Here is a 17,492-nt window from a genome sequence, read left to right as displayed (position 1 = left end):
AGTCAGGATCAAAGGAAAAATGGATGCAGCAATGTACAGAGACATCCTTTATGAAAACCTGCTCCAGAGCTCTCTGGACCTCATATTGGGGCAAAGGTTAATCTTCCAACAGGACAACGACTCTAAGCACACAACCGAGATAACAAAGGTGTGTCTATGGGATAACTCTGTGAATGTCCTTGAGTGGCCCAGCCAGAGCCCAGATTTCAACCCGATTGAACATCTCTGGAGAGATCTGAAAATGGATGTGTACCGCTGTGCATCATCCAACCTGATGGAGCTTGAGAGGTCCTGCAAAGAAGAATGAGAGAAACTGCCCAAAAATAAGTGTGCCAAGTTTGTAGCATCATACTCCAAAAAGTGACCTAACAAAATGTGGAAAAAAGTGAAGCGCTGTGAATACTTTGCAGATGCACTGTAAGCATGGATGTGATAGTCTTTAGAAAACAAAGTGAACACCAAAGCGCACAGTTTTTTTGGACCAATAAATATTGAGATGAATGTCCTTCGCCCACCTTTGCTACTAATATTATATGATTAAATCGTAGGAGCTAAACCCTTATGCCACTTGGTTATGGTGTCCATAAACCTTAGCAATGATAGAAAGTCTGCAGAGCAGCATCGCGTTTAATGGAAGTCTCCACTATATTGTAAACACAAATTAGTTAGTAGTTCTCCAGAGTCCTTCTCCAGTGACAGACCCAAGACTCCTGGGCTATCCCACCTCTCCCTTCAGTCTTGACTGCTGTGATCCACAAAGGGCGCCAAGTGGCGTCATGACGTCACCGTTGCCTAAGCCCAGCCAGTTTTGAAACTGCACATGCGCAGTTCCAAAGTCAGCCTTAAGCAAATTTTTTTTACAGGCAGCTACTGTCCATAATTGACATTTATGGACAGCTTGTAAATCAGCTGATATTTACAAACTGTCTGTAAGTTTACAGATGGTTGGCAACCCTGCTAACTGGATGAAATTAAGAGTGATAACCTTTTAAAATTACTCTTTATCACTCTGCAAGGGGCTAATCCATAAAAGGTCTTATTGTCATAAATGATGTTTGAATTGGTTGCAGGGCTTGTTAAAAATCCACCTATGCTCAGGATCATCTTGTAACTATGACTCTGGTGTGACTTTGGTTACCTGATTTTTATAGATTTTGTGTACATGTTGAAAACTGAAAAAATTGAATTTTAAACTTTAGGCTAAATTTTTTTAGATCCCACAGGACCAATGGAAAATGTTGTATAATAAATACATAAACTGACAAATGAAAGTCAAATAACATGATCATGAACATTTAAATGGTTGCAGATTTTGCCTTATATTCTCAGCCATTATTGACAAGTTCCCTCCACTGACTTGTATCAGGGCATCATGAGACCCAGGATAAAATTCTGCATTGTAAACTATTTTTATATGCCCAAATGTATAGATTATCTTTTAACATTATTTGGTTCAAGTATTTAACTATATAATTGACAAAGAACTGTTTTTCATAATTGATATTTAATTAAATCATTCTATTTTTGATTGCAAGTAATTGAATAAAGTGATGAGCCTGTGGGTTATTTCTAAATCCTGTGTCCTGTAAGGAAGCAATCACTAAGGCAGCCTTTCTCAACCTTTTCAACACAGGGGAACCCTTAAAATAATTCTCTGGTCTCAGGGAAACCCTGCGAAAAATTAGAAATCTACAACTCATGATACATTAGTGTGATGGTCAGTGGGAAGAATGGTCGTTACACTTGTGGTCATCGGGAAGAATTACCTCCTTACAGATAGCTAAAAAGATCAGTGGTATGAGTGGGAGCTTATCTGAGAGGCAGATAATACCCAATGCTGAAGGAACCCTTAGCAAACTCTGGAGGAACCCTAGGGTTCCACGGAACTCTGTTTGAGAATCACTGCAATAAGGCTAGTAGTTTAATCCAGCGTTTGTCAACCTTTTTTCATGGCGAAACCCTTGAAATACATTTGCAGTCTCAGAGAACCCCTGTTAATAATTACTACATCTGCAGGTTATGGTACATTAGCGTGATGGTCACTGGAAAGAAAACTTTACACCTGTGCTCATTGGTAAGAATTCCCCCTTAAAGATAGCTAAAAGAATGTTGTTGCCAGTGGTTACTTAGGGTATGGAAAATACCTTACCAGTCTCAAAGAACCCCTGCTAGTAATTACTACATCTGCAGGTCACAGTAGTTGAGTGATTGCTCCTTACATTTGTGGTCTTTGGGAATTATGCTGCCTCAAAGTTTGCTCAAAGGAATATTGTACCCAGCAGTTACTTATCTGAAATGCTAAAATTGCTCAAGGAGCCTCTAACAACCTCTGCAAGAACTCTTTGGTTCCACTGAACCCTGATTGAAAAAAATACTGTTTTAATCTGCTAGAGGCAAAAGCAGTGACTATTGGATTTTTCTATGGTAGAACAAGACACATAAATTGTGACTGTTGCAAACAGTAGCAAAGCCCTCCTTAGATCAAGACATTGACCGGTGTACTTTGCAAGAAGACATAGGTTGGCGATCTCTAAAATGCAAATGGACCTGCTGTGAAAAATGCTTATGCAAACCAACACTACCATTGTTTCAGTATTTTCAGTTGGCAGTGAGCTGTGTGAAAGTGATGGCTAAGTTGCTTAAGATTGTATAACCTTGTACTGGCACATGTAACTAGTACTATAAAAAAATACTTAAAATTATACTAAACACGTACTGTAAGCATAGGTCCTCTTTTCTATAAGTCACATTGAAAATGGCATGCCAGCAATTCACCTTGGTAACAGCAGATGCAATAAATGGGAAAGGCCATCTTATGTGCTAATGCGGAATCTGTTTTTATTCAGTTGAGTTTATAATAAATACACAGCCCTTCCCACAAACTTTTTTTGTAAACAATAAAAAACCATATCATGCTCTTTGGACTGCCTTTGTTTGGTTTGGCACATCTGGCGATACACCCTAACATGAAAAGGGAATATCTTTCCTGAAAGGGTTAGACCAGCCTTCCCTAGACTCTCTTCCTTCCCAAAGTTCGAAATAACATATACAAGACGTGTTAAAGCCCAAGACAGTCAGACTTCATCAAGGAAAATGTCAACTGGATATTTGATAATGTCCCAGTAAGAGGGCAGAAATTGTTGCTCTTTCCTTCTTGTCCCCATTTTGATTTTAGGAATAGTGCGTTCCTCATCGTCCATTCAGCCACACATACAGGGGACTTCACGTCTTCTTAAGTTTGGACAGCAGAACTCGTGTCCATCAGTATAATATCTGTCCTAAGGAAGAAAAGGTAATTATTAAAATAATAATCTTGATCCTATATTTTAACAAAAGAAAATATCTGATAATAATGTTGCTCCTATCAATGTTGAAGATCTTCTAAACTCTCAATGTTCCATATTAACCTTATGCACTTAAAACATCTATTAGAATATCTATTGCCATTGTTTTGGATAAATATATAGATGTGAGACTTGTTTTGTAATAAGGATGCATACAATGTATGCTCATTTAAAGGGGTTTTAAAGGCAGTACTCACAATCACTGCCAGCCCCTCTGCCAGGATAACATGTACTATACAGTGTATGACGTTTCGTAAAATTATTTTTATAATTACCTTATTTCTCCTTGCCAATCAACAGTTGGGTAACTGCCTGTCGCTCTCTTCCTCCAATGCATGTACTACAGAGGGAGTGACCGCTGATCCATGAGGAGAAATAAGGTATTTAGAAAGAATTTAACAAAACCATATACACTATATAGTACATGTTATCCTAGCAGAGGGGCTGGCAGTAATTGTGAGCAGTAATTTTTATACTGCTCAGAACGGTGCTGGAAAGGGAGGGGAGAGATAGCTCACACGCAGGAGCTGACAGGCAGGGAGTAGAGGGGGGAAAGGATGAGTGAGAGAAGGACTGAGAAGAGCTGTGGATGATGGAGGCACCTAAACTGACCACAGTGTCAGGGCTCAGCAGCCATGATAGACCGTAGTCAGCTTACAGGGGTGAGGACAGAACCAGGCAGGATCAGCCAGGGATTTTAGGTGATAGAAGTAGCCAACTTACACAGCACAAGCACTGTGCTGTGTAACATGCTTTAAAGGGACAGGATCATTATTTTTTTTAGGGTAACAAACGCTTTAAGGCCCATACACAATGACAAACGGCGCTTTAGAATTCAATCATATGATAATCTGATCATTAGTACACAGTTTTCAGGAGCTGATCATGACAGTTCATCCGATATTATACAAAGGGACAAACCCAAAAATGTTTCTTGTACGATATCAGATTGTACGACTTTCGTTTAACCACTTCCCACCCGGCCAATGTATATATACGGCCGGGTGGGAGCCGCCTGCTCCTGATAGGACGTTCAGGAACGTCCTTCAGGAGCAGCGGGATCGCGCGCGCGCGCGCCCGCGCAGCGGCGCGATCCCGATGTGCTCGTGTCACCCGGACACGGCACATCTCAGATCGGCAGGAGGGCTCTGTGATTGGCCCTCCTGATCACATGACGGCCGTGTCCAATCACGGCCGTCATGTGATGTAAACAAACAGCCGGTTGCTAGGCAATCGGCTCTCCTCTCCTCACACGGAAGTCACCGCTGAGAAGAGGAGAGCAGAACGCTGCAGCCAGCTGATGATCAGTGAGTATGGGCTGCTTTTCACAGCTTTTTACTCACTGATCATCAGTGTAGTGTAAACACACAACACACCACACAGTGAAAACACAGTCCCCACATATGTCCCCAAAACACACATGTCCCCAAAACATACATGTCCCCAAATAATAAAAACACATGTCCCTAATAATAAAAACATGTCCCCCACATATGTCCCACTAAAATCACATGTCCCAATGATTATCTGCACACATATGTACGTGATCACCTGCACACATATGTACATGATCATTTGCGTACATATGTCCGTGATCACACAAACCAATTATTATACACTTAACGGAATTTTTTTTACCAAAAACATGTAGCAGAATACATTTTGGCTTAAATTTATGACAAAATTTGATTTTATTGGATTTCTTTCCAAATAGAAAAAAGAAAATATTGTTTTTTTCCCAAATTTCCGCTTTTTTTGCGCTTATATCGCAAAAAAAAAAAACGGAGTCGTGAATAAATAACACCAAAATAAAGCTCTATTTGTGCGAACAAAATGATAACAATTTCATTTGGGTACAGTGTAGCATGACCGCGCAATTGTCACTGAAAGCGCTAGAGCGCTGAAAGCTGAAAATTGGGCTGGGAAGGAAGGGGGTGAAAGTGCCCTGTATTGAAGTGGTTAAGCAGTACAGTTTTCGTCCGAAAATACAATACAAATACAATACAACACATTATATCACTTCCAATTTTTTATTCTGTCATATGAGAATTTTTGGAACTTTAGTAACCTATTAAGTTTCAAAATGCTACTAGCAAGCCAAAGTCAGATGATCTGTTGTCTGATTTTCAGATCGTGTGCATGAGGCCCTAGACACACCAAAGCAATGGCTCCTCACTTGTTTACATCTGAAGCCTCTATATGTTATACTGCTACTCACACCTTGATTCACTGCAACGTAAGATGAGTAACTCTATCACTTATCCCTATTTTTATCAAATAATCTAGTGCAATTTTATACTGTCAGGAAATGATATAGCTTATCCTCTTATGTAGTTTAAAGTATTTTTCAACAGAATTTTTAAAATAGTTGTATATTCCTTAAAAATAATTAAATCTATTTTTTGCACACAACTAGAATATGTGTAGTTTAAGTGATACCTCTTATTGGCCAACACAAATGTGCAAACTTTTCTCTGTGAATGAGTGACACGGCTGGGTGGGCGGAGCCCCACTTGGCTGCATTCTTTTAACTGTGTGGAAGTGAGTGAGCGGAGAAAGGGATCCCTCACTTCCTGCTATATCTGGGAGCCAGGGAGATGCAGGGGCCAGTGGATTTGTAACATGTTGCATGTTACATCCTGAACTTATCCTAGGCTCTGTTCACATCTAGGCATCCCGTATCGTGGGCTGAATCGCTGCGATCCTGAATAACGGTAAATTGAGGGATGCCCTTGTGATCCCCATCACTTCCAATGGACCCCCAATGATGGCACGATTTTGCCGCGATTATCACATGACAAATCGCAATAAAATCCTGCAAACAGAATCGTGGTATGCCTGTCGCCCAAACGAAGTTCTGGAACTTCTTTTGGGCAACAGACCTACCGCGATTCTGTTTGCAGGATTTTACCACAATTCCTCCGATGAAAATCGAGCTTTGAGCAGGATGCCATGAGAAATTACAGGGAGATCGCAAGGGCGTCCCGCGATTTGCCATGATTCATGATCGTGGCCAGAATCTCGGCGATTCCGCCCATGATCCAGGGTGCCTAGGTGTGAACGGAGCCTGAAGGTAAAAATACTTTAGGTTTTGGAACCACTTTAAAATGGTCTCTAAACAGCACTGAGTGGTTAATAATAAACAGACAATAACATTGCCCAGTCTAGGAGCTTTACTAAAAGTGGTGCGCACAGAATCTGGTGCAGCTGTTCATAGTAACCAATCAGCTTTGAACTTCAGCTTGTTTAATTAAGCTTGGACAATAAAACCTGGAAGCTGATTGGTCACTATGCACAACTGCACGAGATTTTGTGTGCAACAGTTTTAGTAAATCTGCCTCCATGTGTCTATGGCGAACCTTAAGACCCCTTTCACACTGAGCAGCCACCGGCATCAGCAGTAAAGTAGAGCTATTTTTAGCTCACTGCTCCTTCACCGCTCCAAAGAAGCTGCTGGCAGGACTTTTTCTGATGCCCTGACAGCGCACCGCTCCAGGGTAAATGCCGCCGGTGGTTTGCCGGTGGTATCACAACGCTGCCCCATTGATTTCAATGGGGAGCAGCAGTGGAGGAGCAGTGAGTTCACCGCTCCTTCACCGCTCCAAAGAAGCTGCTGGTAGGACTTTTTCTGACGCCCTGCCAGCACACCGCTCCAGTGTAAAAGCCCCCGGGCTTTAACACTGGAGTGAATGGAGCAGCTGTTTTAGGGCATTTTGCTGGTGCTATTTTTAATGCTATAGTGCCTGAAAAATGCTCCAGTGTGAAAGGGGTCTTAGATTCTGCAAGAAACCCTGGGCCAACAGAACTCAGATCATGTGTACTGGGTAGTTTTAGTGGATTATAGGTAAAACAGAGCTGCACTAATCAAAATATGTATACTATCATAACGCAATCCTGCACAGTAAAAACAGTTGATAAAATAGGAAGATATTTAATGTATCATATATGAAACATGTAGGGTGAAGTTGACACCATAAGGTCACCATGAATGCATGAACGGCTGAAGAGGCGATCTAAACACAGTCTCTGGAGTATTCTTTCATACAAAGCACTGGGTTCATTTTAATATGTGAGTAGTTTCAATTTATTTTAATAAACTTTTTGTCTGGTTTTAGCCTATCCAGAGAATCTAACTCTTTTTAATGTCTCCTATGCGATCCTGGAAATTGTGGGACCAAGTTGTCTATTGAGGAGAGGCTGCAAGGGTTCATCTTTTTTGCCGGATGATTACATCAACCTTAGCCCTTGTACACACGGTCGGAGAATCTGTCGGAATGAGTCTTATCGGACCGTGTCGTCAGATAATCCTGTGTGTGGTATGCATAGGACTGATTCCGTCCGAATCTCCGTCCGACCCAATTTTCCAACATGTTGGAAAGATTTCCCGACCAACTGGGCCGGACGGACCTAATCTGATCATGTGTACAGCATTTTCATCGGACCAAGTGCCACGCATGCTCAGATCAAATTCCTACATCAAAGCTATTGGCTACTAGCCTGAATGTAGTCCCATCGTAACGAAATTACGTCATCATGTTCTGAAAGATCGGATTTTTCGCCAACTTGGCCCGACCGTGTGTATGCAACAGTTTCGGACACAATCCGTCGGACTAAATCTGACAGGCGAAATTCGACGGATTTGGTTGGCAAAATCTCCGACCGTGTGTACGTGGGCTAAGTGCTTTTTGACTTCTCTGATTCAGGAGGTCATGGCCTTGCGGTAAGCCTCTTGTGTGAAATAACGTGGAGGAGCACACAGGATGTGTGGATCACATCCAGTTGTATCCCTTTCATCTTTTCACCTTGTTTTTTGCACTGAGCTTATTAAAACGGGACCTTTTCACTATCATATGGTGAATGGACTTGTTTTGTTATTTTTGTGACATTATTGTTAGTACTGTATACTAATACTTTTTTTTTTATATTGATTTATTTTTACTTTTATCTTTATCAATTGTTTTTACTGCACAGAATTGCGTTATGATGATATACATATTTTTAGATTTTTCTTTGCTCTGATATTTTGATATACATGTGCATATTTTGATCTGATTTCTATGCTCATATTCACAGTTTTTTCTATGCTCTTTAACCATTTGTATCTTGTGGTGTACTAGCTGCTTTTCTTTTTGAAAGGACCTTAATTGCAATTCCATTTTACCCTGAGGTAAGCCAGGCATACTTGGGTGATAAGGATGCATACTTAGGCACCTGCATTTAAAAAATACATCTTTCTGGGCAGTCAAACTGTGACTGCACATAAGGTTGATGTTTTATATCCATAGGCACCTTTAGGCTCGGTTCACACAGGAGCAACCCGACTTACAGCGCGATATGGAGGCAATTTCAGCACGACTTTGCACAACTTACAAGCGACTTAAACTTGCCTCCAGGACAGATGACTTTGGCTGTGGCCAATCACAGAATAATCAGTTCTGTGGGAGGGAGGGGGGACATGGGAAATACCTGTGTAAATTATTTTCTTTTTCCTGTAAAGTTGCTTCAATATAGATGGAGATCCGACTTGGAGGCAACTTCCATTGAAATCTATTAGTTGCCTAGAAATCGCCTTGAAGTTGTACAGAAACCTTTTCTGAAGTCAGAGCAACTTCAGTAGTGTACATTAAGACGGCTCTCATTCACTTCATTGGAATTTCTTATGTTCAGTGACTTGGGGCAACTTGAGGTCTGACAAGTCGGATCCCAAGTCATCGTATTGTGAACCGGCACTTAGTGGCCAGCATTTTTACAGATACATTTTAATATTTATACTGTTTTATTGTTCTTCTTTTTATTTGCATTAGCAGTTCATTTTTTTTCAGAACAAGCTTTCAGGAATCTATTCCTTTCTTCTAGGTCCAAGCAGTACTGATACTCAAAGGTTCAGAAGCACTACTTGGATCTGGAAGAAAGGGGTAGACCCCTGAAAGCTTGTCCAGGAAAAGTAACTGAATGCAATTGGACAAGTATTATGAGCAGTACCTAAATGTGTTGTTGCAAGTGCAGGAATATGGCTATCATCACCTTACATAATTGTCCCTAAAGCCCAGTACACATGATGAGAAAACCAGACGCAAAAATTCAGCTTTATTTGTGCGATCGTACGACAATCTGAACATTAGTACACAGCTTTCGAGGGGCGATCAGGACAGGTTGTATGAAATTAGCCAAAGGGACATGCACAAAGATTTTTGCCATACAATTTCTGAACAAACGATATCTGTGTAATCGGTACAGGAATCGTCCGAACAAAAATGTTTTACCAATACTGCGCATTTTCGGAAACACGAAAATAACTCAGGAGGAAAAAATACCTTTTCGTAAACAATATTGCTAAGCACCAAAGATGCTCAAAAAAAAAAAAAAAAGTCAATACACCATTGAGATTTTTAATGCTATAATGGCTTCTGTCCAGTACTCCATTTGGAATATGAGAAGGCACAAATGGATGTGAGAACAAATGGAGGTGCGCAGCACATTTCAACAATTCTACAAGTCACAATGAAAACCTGTATATATAGAATATAGGGAAAAGGCTTGGCAACAAAGGGTCACATGCACATGACATTACTTCTGATACATGGTATAACGAAGGCACGCAAAAGGGGACGTTTTTAAGGATCGTCTGAGAAAGTTTGTCTTCCTAAGTAGCATTCTCGTATGTGACTATGAAATAGCGTGAAAAAACGAAAATTATGAAAGGTCAGTCGTACGATTTTCTCATCTTGTATATGGGGCTTTAAGGACAACTGTGCCTTTGGTATATCTGTCCTATTTATTACTTGCTCCCTGCTGACATATTCTAACACTTACCTTGGCCCGCATTCCAGTGATTTTCACTGTGCTGCTGTGCCTGCAGCCACACAGACTTTCTGCTGAAATCATCCCTGCTGGGTCCTCCACTTTCTGTGCATGTGAGCAATGGCCCTTTTCACTCCATCTCATACTCATGGCTGCCGGGAGTAGCCCTTCAGAGTACTGCTCTGTCCATAGGAATGAATGGATGCACATGCTCAGGAAAAGGACACTTTTAGGAGAAGGTTTGTGCAGGTCTAGGCAGAGTGACATTGTAAAGATTTCTGTAAAGGGGGCCAAGGTAAGTGTTAGCCAGGGTCAGCAGCACTCAGGGGGTGTGTGCGGGAAGGGGGGTTATACGGAGGACAACTTTACCAAAAGTACAGGGTCCTTTAAAAAAAATCCTGTGTTTTACTCATTTAGTAAAAAAAACTGTAATGTTTGAAAGCACACAGACTGGTATCGCTACAGCTAAAATGTATATAAGCTGTGGGCCACAAGCACTTACAGCAGTATATTCACAAGTATTACTACATGGTAAATCCAACAACTTTAACTGTAGATTGTCACCCACCCAATCACTGTGATGGGGTCCTGAAAAAAGCTGCTTGGTGTCTGTGAGTTCTCCATTTGCGTTTGTCCCAGCGGCAAAGTAGAAGCATTTTGAAGGTACGCCTGAAGGAGCGATTGCAGAGTGCGTAACACATTGGGTTGACAGTACTGTTCACATAGCATAGCCAGTAACCCAACTCCCATAGTTTAGTTGGAATGCAGTCTTTGCAGAATGTGGAGACTAGCACCATAATATTATAAGGAGTCCATGTCAAAATAAATGCCAACAGTATAGCACTTAGAGTCCTTGCTGCCTTCTTTTCTTTAATGAGTGAATTACTTTTCCTCTTTCCATGTCGGGTTTTGTCAATCTTGGCTTTAATAATAGTTGATGGTAAAGCTAAGGCCTGGGACTTGGATGGTTTCCTAGATACCTCCTGCTTTCCTCCATTGGCCTCATTTTCAGTGTCCCCTCTTCCAAGAGTATCATTAGAACCACGGGAACCTGTGGGTGTCCCAACTACAGAGCTGACCATGGGTAATCGCATAACAGCAGAGCAAATGCTTTTCATCTCATAGGGGTTTTCATCTCCATCAGAGGAAGAGGACACAGAATCTGCAGAAGCAGCATCTTCCATAGTATTCCAGCTTCCATTACTTTTATGCTGAGGATAGCTTCTGAGCGATGGGCTGGCAGCAAGTCTATTAGGAAAACAGCAAGTTCTCCTCACCCTTGGCACAGATGTCTGTGATCTTGGTATCCGTTCCGATTCTCCCATGCCACTGCTACTGCCACTTCTGACACTACCCACGGGCCGGACAATGTTTTCTGTCTCAGAACCCTGTAGGCCTGCCAGTTCCCTGCTTCTGTTCTCTGTCTCTCTATAAATCCTCCAATACAGTATAATCATGATAGTAACTGGTAGATAGAAGGCGGCGATGGCAGTGCCAAATGTAATAGTGGGTTCTGACAAGAACTGAATGTAACATGCATCAGGCTCCACTGTCCTTTCCCCCACAATATACTGCCAGCATAATATAGCAGGTGCCCACAAGATGAAAGAGATAATCCATGCTAATCCAATCATGATGGCAGCTCGTCTTGGTGTTCTCTTAGCCCTGTATGTTAGTGGCCGAGTTATAGAAAAATAACGGTCAAAGCTAATAATGAGCAAGTTCATTACAGAAGCATTGCTTGCAACATAATCTAGTGCCAGCCACAGGTCACATGAAACATTACCAAGCGCCCAGCGTCCCATTATAATGTAGGTGGTATATAAATTCATTGATATTGCACCAATGATGACATCAGCACACGCTAAACTAAGAATGAAGTAGTTGTTGACAGTTTTTAGGTCACTGTTCACTTTGAAAGCCAGGAAAACCAGTACATTTCCAACCACTGTTATGAATGAAAGGATTCCTGTTGTAATAACAATTAACACCACCTCCCAGATGGCATGTGCTCCAAATGGGTTATGGTATGGTGGCTCTGTAGAATTTGTGGTCAGCGGGTCAATAGTAGTATTGTTCATGATTAGAAGCCAGGTAGTCACCGATTCTTGCCCAGCATTCTGATGAAAGGCTAACATGACATCTTCCAAATAAGCTTTGTTGAGGGCCACTTTTATGCCAGCCTTTTAAATCCACACCACAGCAGTAAAATCCTGCAAGAAGAAGAAAAGCAGAAGTCAGGATGATACAGGGACATGGATTATGAAACGTAAATCTGTAAAACCTTTTAGAAAGAACATGGGAGTTGTCAGTAAACTGTAGGCTTCTATCAGGAGCAAAAGGTATACACATTACAGGGAAGCATACTGAAGAAACCTAATAACCTACTATGTTCACTTTCATATGTGTAGTGTAACTGTATAGAGATTTGCTGTATTTCATCTGCATCTTACTCTCATCTTTACAACTTTGGCTGTATGTCCGTCTCATTACTTTATTCTGTGCTTCTCACCCGCCTCTCTTTCTGCTACGTGTGTCCCTGTAATCTGTAACTAAACAAAGCCGCATTTATGATCTCTGTTGTTTGAGTGTTGGAGGAAGGAGTTGTGTTGCTGAAGGAATCACCTCCACCCCTTGTACCAGGAAAGTAGGGGAGACAGAAGTGGTTAAACAGGTTTACTTTTAACAAGAAAAACAATTAAAGAAGGCGGAAGCAAAAGAAAGAGGAAAAAAAAAGCGATGTAGTTAATACTGTATGTAGTACGCAAACCATATGTTACCGATAGACCTCCTTTCCTTGGCAGCCACTTCCTGAAAACTCCTCCTACCATTTAATCTTTCCTACCTGTGTATGTTTTTATGGCTCCTTCTGTCTTCTGTTGGTGCAAATAGTTTTTTCTTATATCCCAATATCTTCTGCAAATTTGAGATTCAGATTATTGCACAGAAGTCACGGCAGCAATCTGAGCATCTCTCACAACAACTTGACCAGTTATCCACAGATCAATAGCACTTAAAAGTACTGTACTTGTATCATAAAGGAAGATGTTCTGTTACACTGGCAAATCCCTGAAGTTTATTGCTGACAGTTTGCATCTCTTCATAGAAAAGGGTATGAAGGACACGCTGTTTGAGTTAGGGTGGGAAGGGCCCATCCATCCTAGTTATGGGAGATTTGCCTTTAATATCTTCAGTCAGCTATCACAAGCAGGTTTTCATAATTGTTTCAAAAAGTTTGAGAACTACTTATTCCTGTATGGATTTGCAATGACGTTTACACCAGGTGTATCTCATTATGCTTGAATTTGAATATTATTCCTCTGAATGTGTATTGCATACACTCTCTAGCTTTCTGCAAAATTTCTGTTACTGGGGCCATGATATTCCGTAATATATAATATTCAATTTTCTTTGTTCATGAATTTATATTTTACCTAACTATTACAAGTAACATTGGGTTATTTTTCTGAGTTTATTTACAGTGTATGTGCATTACTGAGCTTTGAGCTGCATTTTCAGGTCAATGTCTATGTAGCATTTTTACGTGAGATGACGTATAGTAATCTAGCTAAAACCAAGTAAACTGCCAACAACCTAACCTTATAAAAGGTAAATAAAACCACAGACATCAAGACAATAGTTCATTACATTTTAACATTTTAACAGCAGGCTCTTGCTATCCATTTTGCCCTTTTCAATTTCCCACACTGATAACTGACCTCTTTACACACAATATGTTGTATAGACTGCATTGGAGATAGGGCAAGAACATGAATAATTTACCTTTGAAAGGCATTTGGGTTACCTATTTCAATTGGGCCATAGCCTAGCTTAATAAGTGTCGCCAGAAAAAATTGAGGAATCCCTGGTCTAAAGAATCAAAGTTTGAGGATTACAAGTTCCTGGCATCTAGAGCATGGCTCACACAAGCAATATACAGGTATTACACAAGGGAATGACCTTGCATTTTCAAATAATTCTACAAATAGAACATTGGTAGGTTGTATACCTTGTACTATTTTTGCTGTACCTTAAAGTGGAAGTAAACCCACCGATTTAAACAGTTAAAAAAAAAAAGGCATGCCAGGAATGCTAATTGCACATTGGCTGTGCTCTCAGCCAAACTATCAAACCATCCAATGGCTGGTGTCATAACGAATCACATGTACAGCACCATAGCAGTTGAAGATTAAACAGAGGCAAAGATGGCAGCTTCCTTGGCTGAAAACGATAGGGGAGTTTACTTCCACTTTAAGTGGATGCTCACACCCAGAAGTAGCAATCAACCAGTTAAAAGACTGATGCTTTATAGCAGTACACATATCTGCATCTGATCTGTTCTTGCATCTATACTGGTGATGGGTGATGAACTGGTCACTGAGAGGTGACCAGTTGATCACCCATCACCAGTATAGATGGAAGAACAGAGCAAATGCAGATATGTGCACTTTGTACACTTGAGGAATTGAAAGAGGCCCCATCTGTGCTCAGACTGGATCTCAGCAATGACTGAGCCTTATAGGTAACTGTCTGTAGTCATATTATTCATTTAGAGGAGAGTTTTTAATTTCGTAGGCCTGTGTAAAGGTTTACGAGGACACTATTAAAGTCTTTAATCACATGATGGGGCTGTTTTCCCTCTTATTAGTTTACTGTGGAAAGAACAGACTTTAACCTCACATCACATACACCTGCTGTGGGCCTAGGGCATGTTAAACTTAAATCACAGTGGGCTGAACTGAATGGAATTAAGCCTTGAGTGAATGGCATTTTATTTCTTATGGGACACAGCTACTTAAAGCCCAATTTTGGAAAACCACTATAGGGAGGTGAAAGGGGGAGTTAGGCTTTAATGACAGAAAAACATTGTAGCAAATATTGCAGCCTGTGGAAATCAGCTGCAAAAGCATCTAAAACAGCATAGCCCTTATCAACTGGAAATAGCTGGGCCCTCATTAAATCTAAATTGTTAAAAAACTGAGGCATTAAAGAAATGATAAAAAGGGATTCAAGTAGCCCAACATTCACAGATTTGATGTACTTGACCCAGAGATCCCTGGGAAATTGTCTTGTTCCCTTCAAATAAACTAAGAAAACATTCTGCTGTTTTTTTTTTTAGTTTTTGGATAGCTTAAGGGAGGGTTATAACCACAGTTTTTGCCATCTGCGTTCCTTTGGGGAGCTTCCATCCACTTCCTGTCTAATAGCCAAAACAGGAAGTGAGAAGAAATCCCTCCAAAATCAGGGAATTTTTGGTTACCACTAGAACTAGTGTCCCCATTGGAAAATTGTTCCTCTAATATTGTTCTAGGACAGCCCAAAATGTGGGACGTTCTTTCACTTTCACTCTTGATGATAATGGTAAACAGAACAAAAAAGAGGGTGAGGGCACAGAAAGCCAAAAACTGACAAGTGTTCTAATCCCTATCCACTGTGTCAGAAAAAAAATAAAAATGTTTGCCTTTAATTATACTTCAGGCCCCATTCACATCGGCATGATTTCAAATGCGATTTGGGGCCTATTACCGGCAATAACCAATTTCCAAATGTAGTTCCTGCACTACTTTTGTCAACTTCAGGAGCGATTTCAATAGACATCTGTGCATTAACCTGCACGGATGTCTTTCAAGTCGCCCCCTCAAAGTCAGACTAAAGATCAGTGTGAATGAGGGCTTAGGGAACTTGTGGCCAGATATGGAATTCAAGTACTTACATAGTAAAGCTAAACTCCAGGAATTCAGCTCCTTTGTAAAAAGTGAAGGCACACTATGAGATAAGTCCAATGGGGTGCATGACACCTCCTGGACTTATCTCTATTATTTACATCTGACAGGCTTATTGCACTACCAGAAGACAGCTAATGCTGTAGCTTCGGAAGCCTGATGCAGAACCCTCTGGTTTCTGGCATCTTCAACAGTAAAGTCGCTGCAGCTGCTATGCCTGCCCCTCTCCTCCTCCTGCCCAATCACAGAAGTCTTTGTATTATGTGAACTCATTCACAAAATACAAAGACTTCCGCAAATGGGCAGCAGTGGGGAGGGTTGGGGGGAGAGCTGCTCTGTGTGCTTTTCTCCTCTCACAGCCCACAGTGTGTCTTCCGGGAGAGCCATTAACATGCCAGATCTAAATAATAGAGATACGCCCAGGAGGTGGCAAGCACTTACTTGGACTTAACTCATAGTGTGCCTTCACTTTTTACAAAGTGGCTGAATTCTTGGAATTCAGTTTTAAAGCAAGCACTCACTGATCTATGTAGGGACAGAGGTGAGCTTATTTGCTCAATTGTAAGATTTGTAAATTATTGAATTAAGTGCCCATAGTCTAGCTACAGATTCACTTTAAGGGTTCCAAAAATCATGACCGGGGGCCACCAACTCATCAATTGTGGTCTACCTATTGACAGTGGGCAGGTGACAGGTAGACCATGAACAGGTACCTGCCTTCTAGTTTCTGCCCCCCCCCCCAGCCTCCTCCACCATGCCTCCTCTGTTGTCATCAACGCACAGCGGAGAGTGTGAGGCAGCATAGCTCGGGTGGGAGGGTGAGAGGAAGAGCTGGCCAAATGACATTTTCAAGTTACCTGCAGATGATTGGTTGCTAGAACACAGGGCGGTTCTAAGCAGCCAATCATCAACTTGTTAATATGAAAGGTCTTTCTGGCAGCTCCTACTCCCACCTTGCATTCAAAGCTGCGCTGCCTTCCACTTTCTCCTCTGTGTACACAGGGTAATGTTAAGGAAGCAGAGGACACTGATATGGGACACTGCTATGGGAAAGAAGGAGGGGGCAGAGGACATTGCTATGGGGGAAAGGGGGGGCAGAGGACCCTACTGTGTGTGTGGGGGGGGAGATGTGCTGGGTGGTAGAGGACAATGCTACAGGGGAAGAGGACACTACTGTGGGCAGAGGTGATGTGAAGGGGGCAGAGGACACTGCAATGGACAGGACCACCCCATAGCAGTGTCCTCTACCACCCTGCACATCAACCCCCCACAGTAGTGTCTTCTGCCCCCCCCCCCGTCCCCATAGCAGTAACCTCTCGGGTGATTTTCCCCCTCTTAGCAGTGTGCTCCACCCCTCTCTTCCCTCCCATAGACAGGTATTTAAAAAATCTGAATTCCCAGCAAGTGGCTGGGGATTTGGATTATACCACCCCCCCTACCGAGGTACCCTAAGGTGGTTGCCTAAGCAGCCTTCTGCTGCCTGCCAGCATAAGTCTGCTTAAGCATCCACCTTAGGGTGCCGAGGTAGGGGGGTGAGCAGTAAAAGCAACTTGCTGGGAATTCAGAATACTTGCCTTCTGATGATCCCCTTTATTTTCTTCCTGAAAGCCAGCTTCTCCCACCA

The 17,492-nt window shown here is 41.7% G+C and overlaps 1 protein-coding gene across 8 annotated transcripts in view; it reads right to left on the bottom strand.

The window, feature by feature from the left end:
• Window positions 1-2,813: 2,813 nt before the first annotated feature.
• CHRM1 (cholinergic receptor muscarinic 1) overlaps window positions 2,814-17,492 on the bottom strand; it is a 443,365-nt gene continuing 428,686 nt past the window's right edge. For 7 of the 8 annotated variants that reach the window (XM_077458590.1, XM_077458582.1, XM_077458617.1 and 4 more), the window contains 2 exons: window positions 10,714-12,358; window positions 2,814-3,278 (listed from right to left, as the gene is read on the bottom strand). In XM_077458590.1, coding sequence (XP_077314716.1) covers window positions 10,718-12,283 — 1,566 coding nt within the window. In that variant the 5' untranslated portion in view covers window positions 12,284-12,358 and the 3' untranslated portion in view covers window positions 2,814-3,278; window positions 10,714-10,717. The remainder of the gene's footprint in view (window positions 3,279-10,713; window positions 12,359-17,492) is intronic. The other variant, XM_077458624.1, reaches the window with a different exon arrangement.

This window comes from Lithobates pipiens, unplaced genomic scaffold, assembly GCF_037356315.1.
Source record: "Lithobates pipiens isolate NorthernLeopardFrog02 unplaced genomic scaffold, aLitPip1_a1.2 Scaffold_10, whole genome shotgun sequence".
Taxonomy (NCBI): Eukaryota; Metazoa; Chordata; class Amphibia; order Anura; family Ranidae; genus Lithobates; species Lithobates pipiens.
The sequence above is the reverse complement of the archived record's forward strand: the minus strand, read 5'-3'. Positions and strand labels throughout refer to the sequence as shown.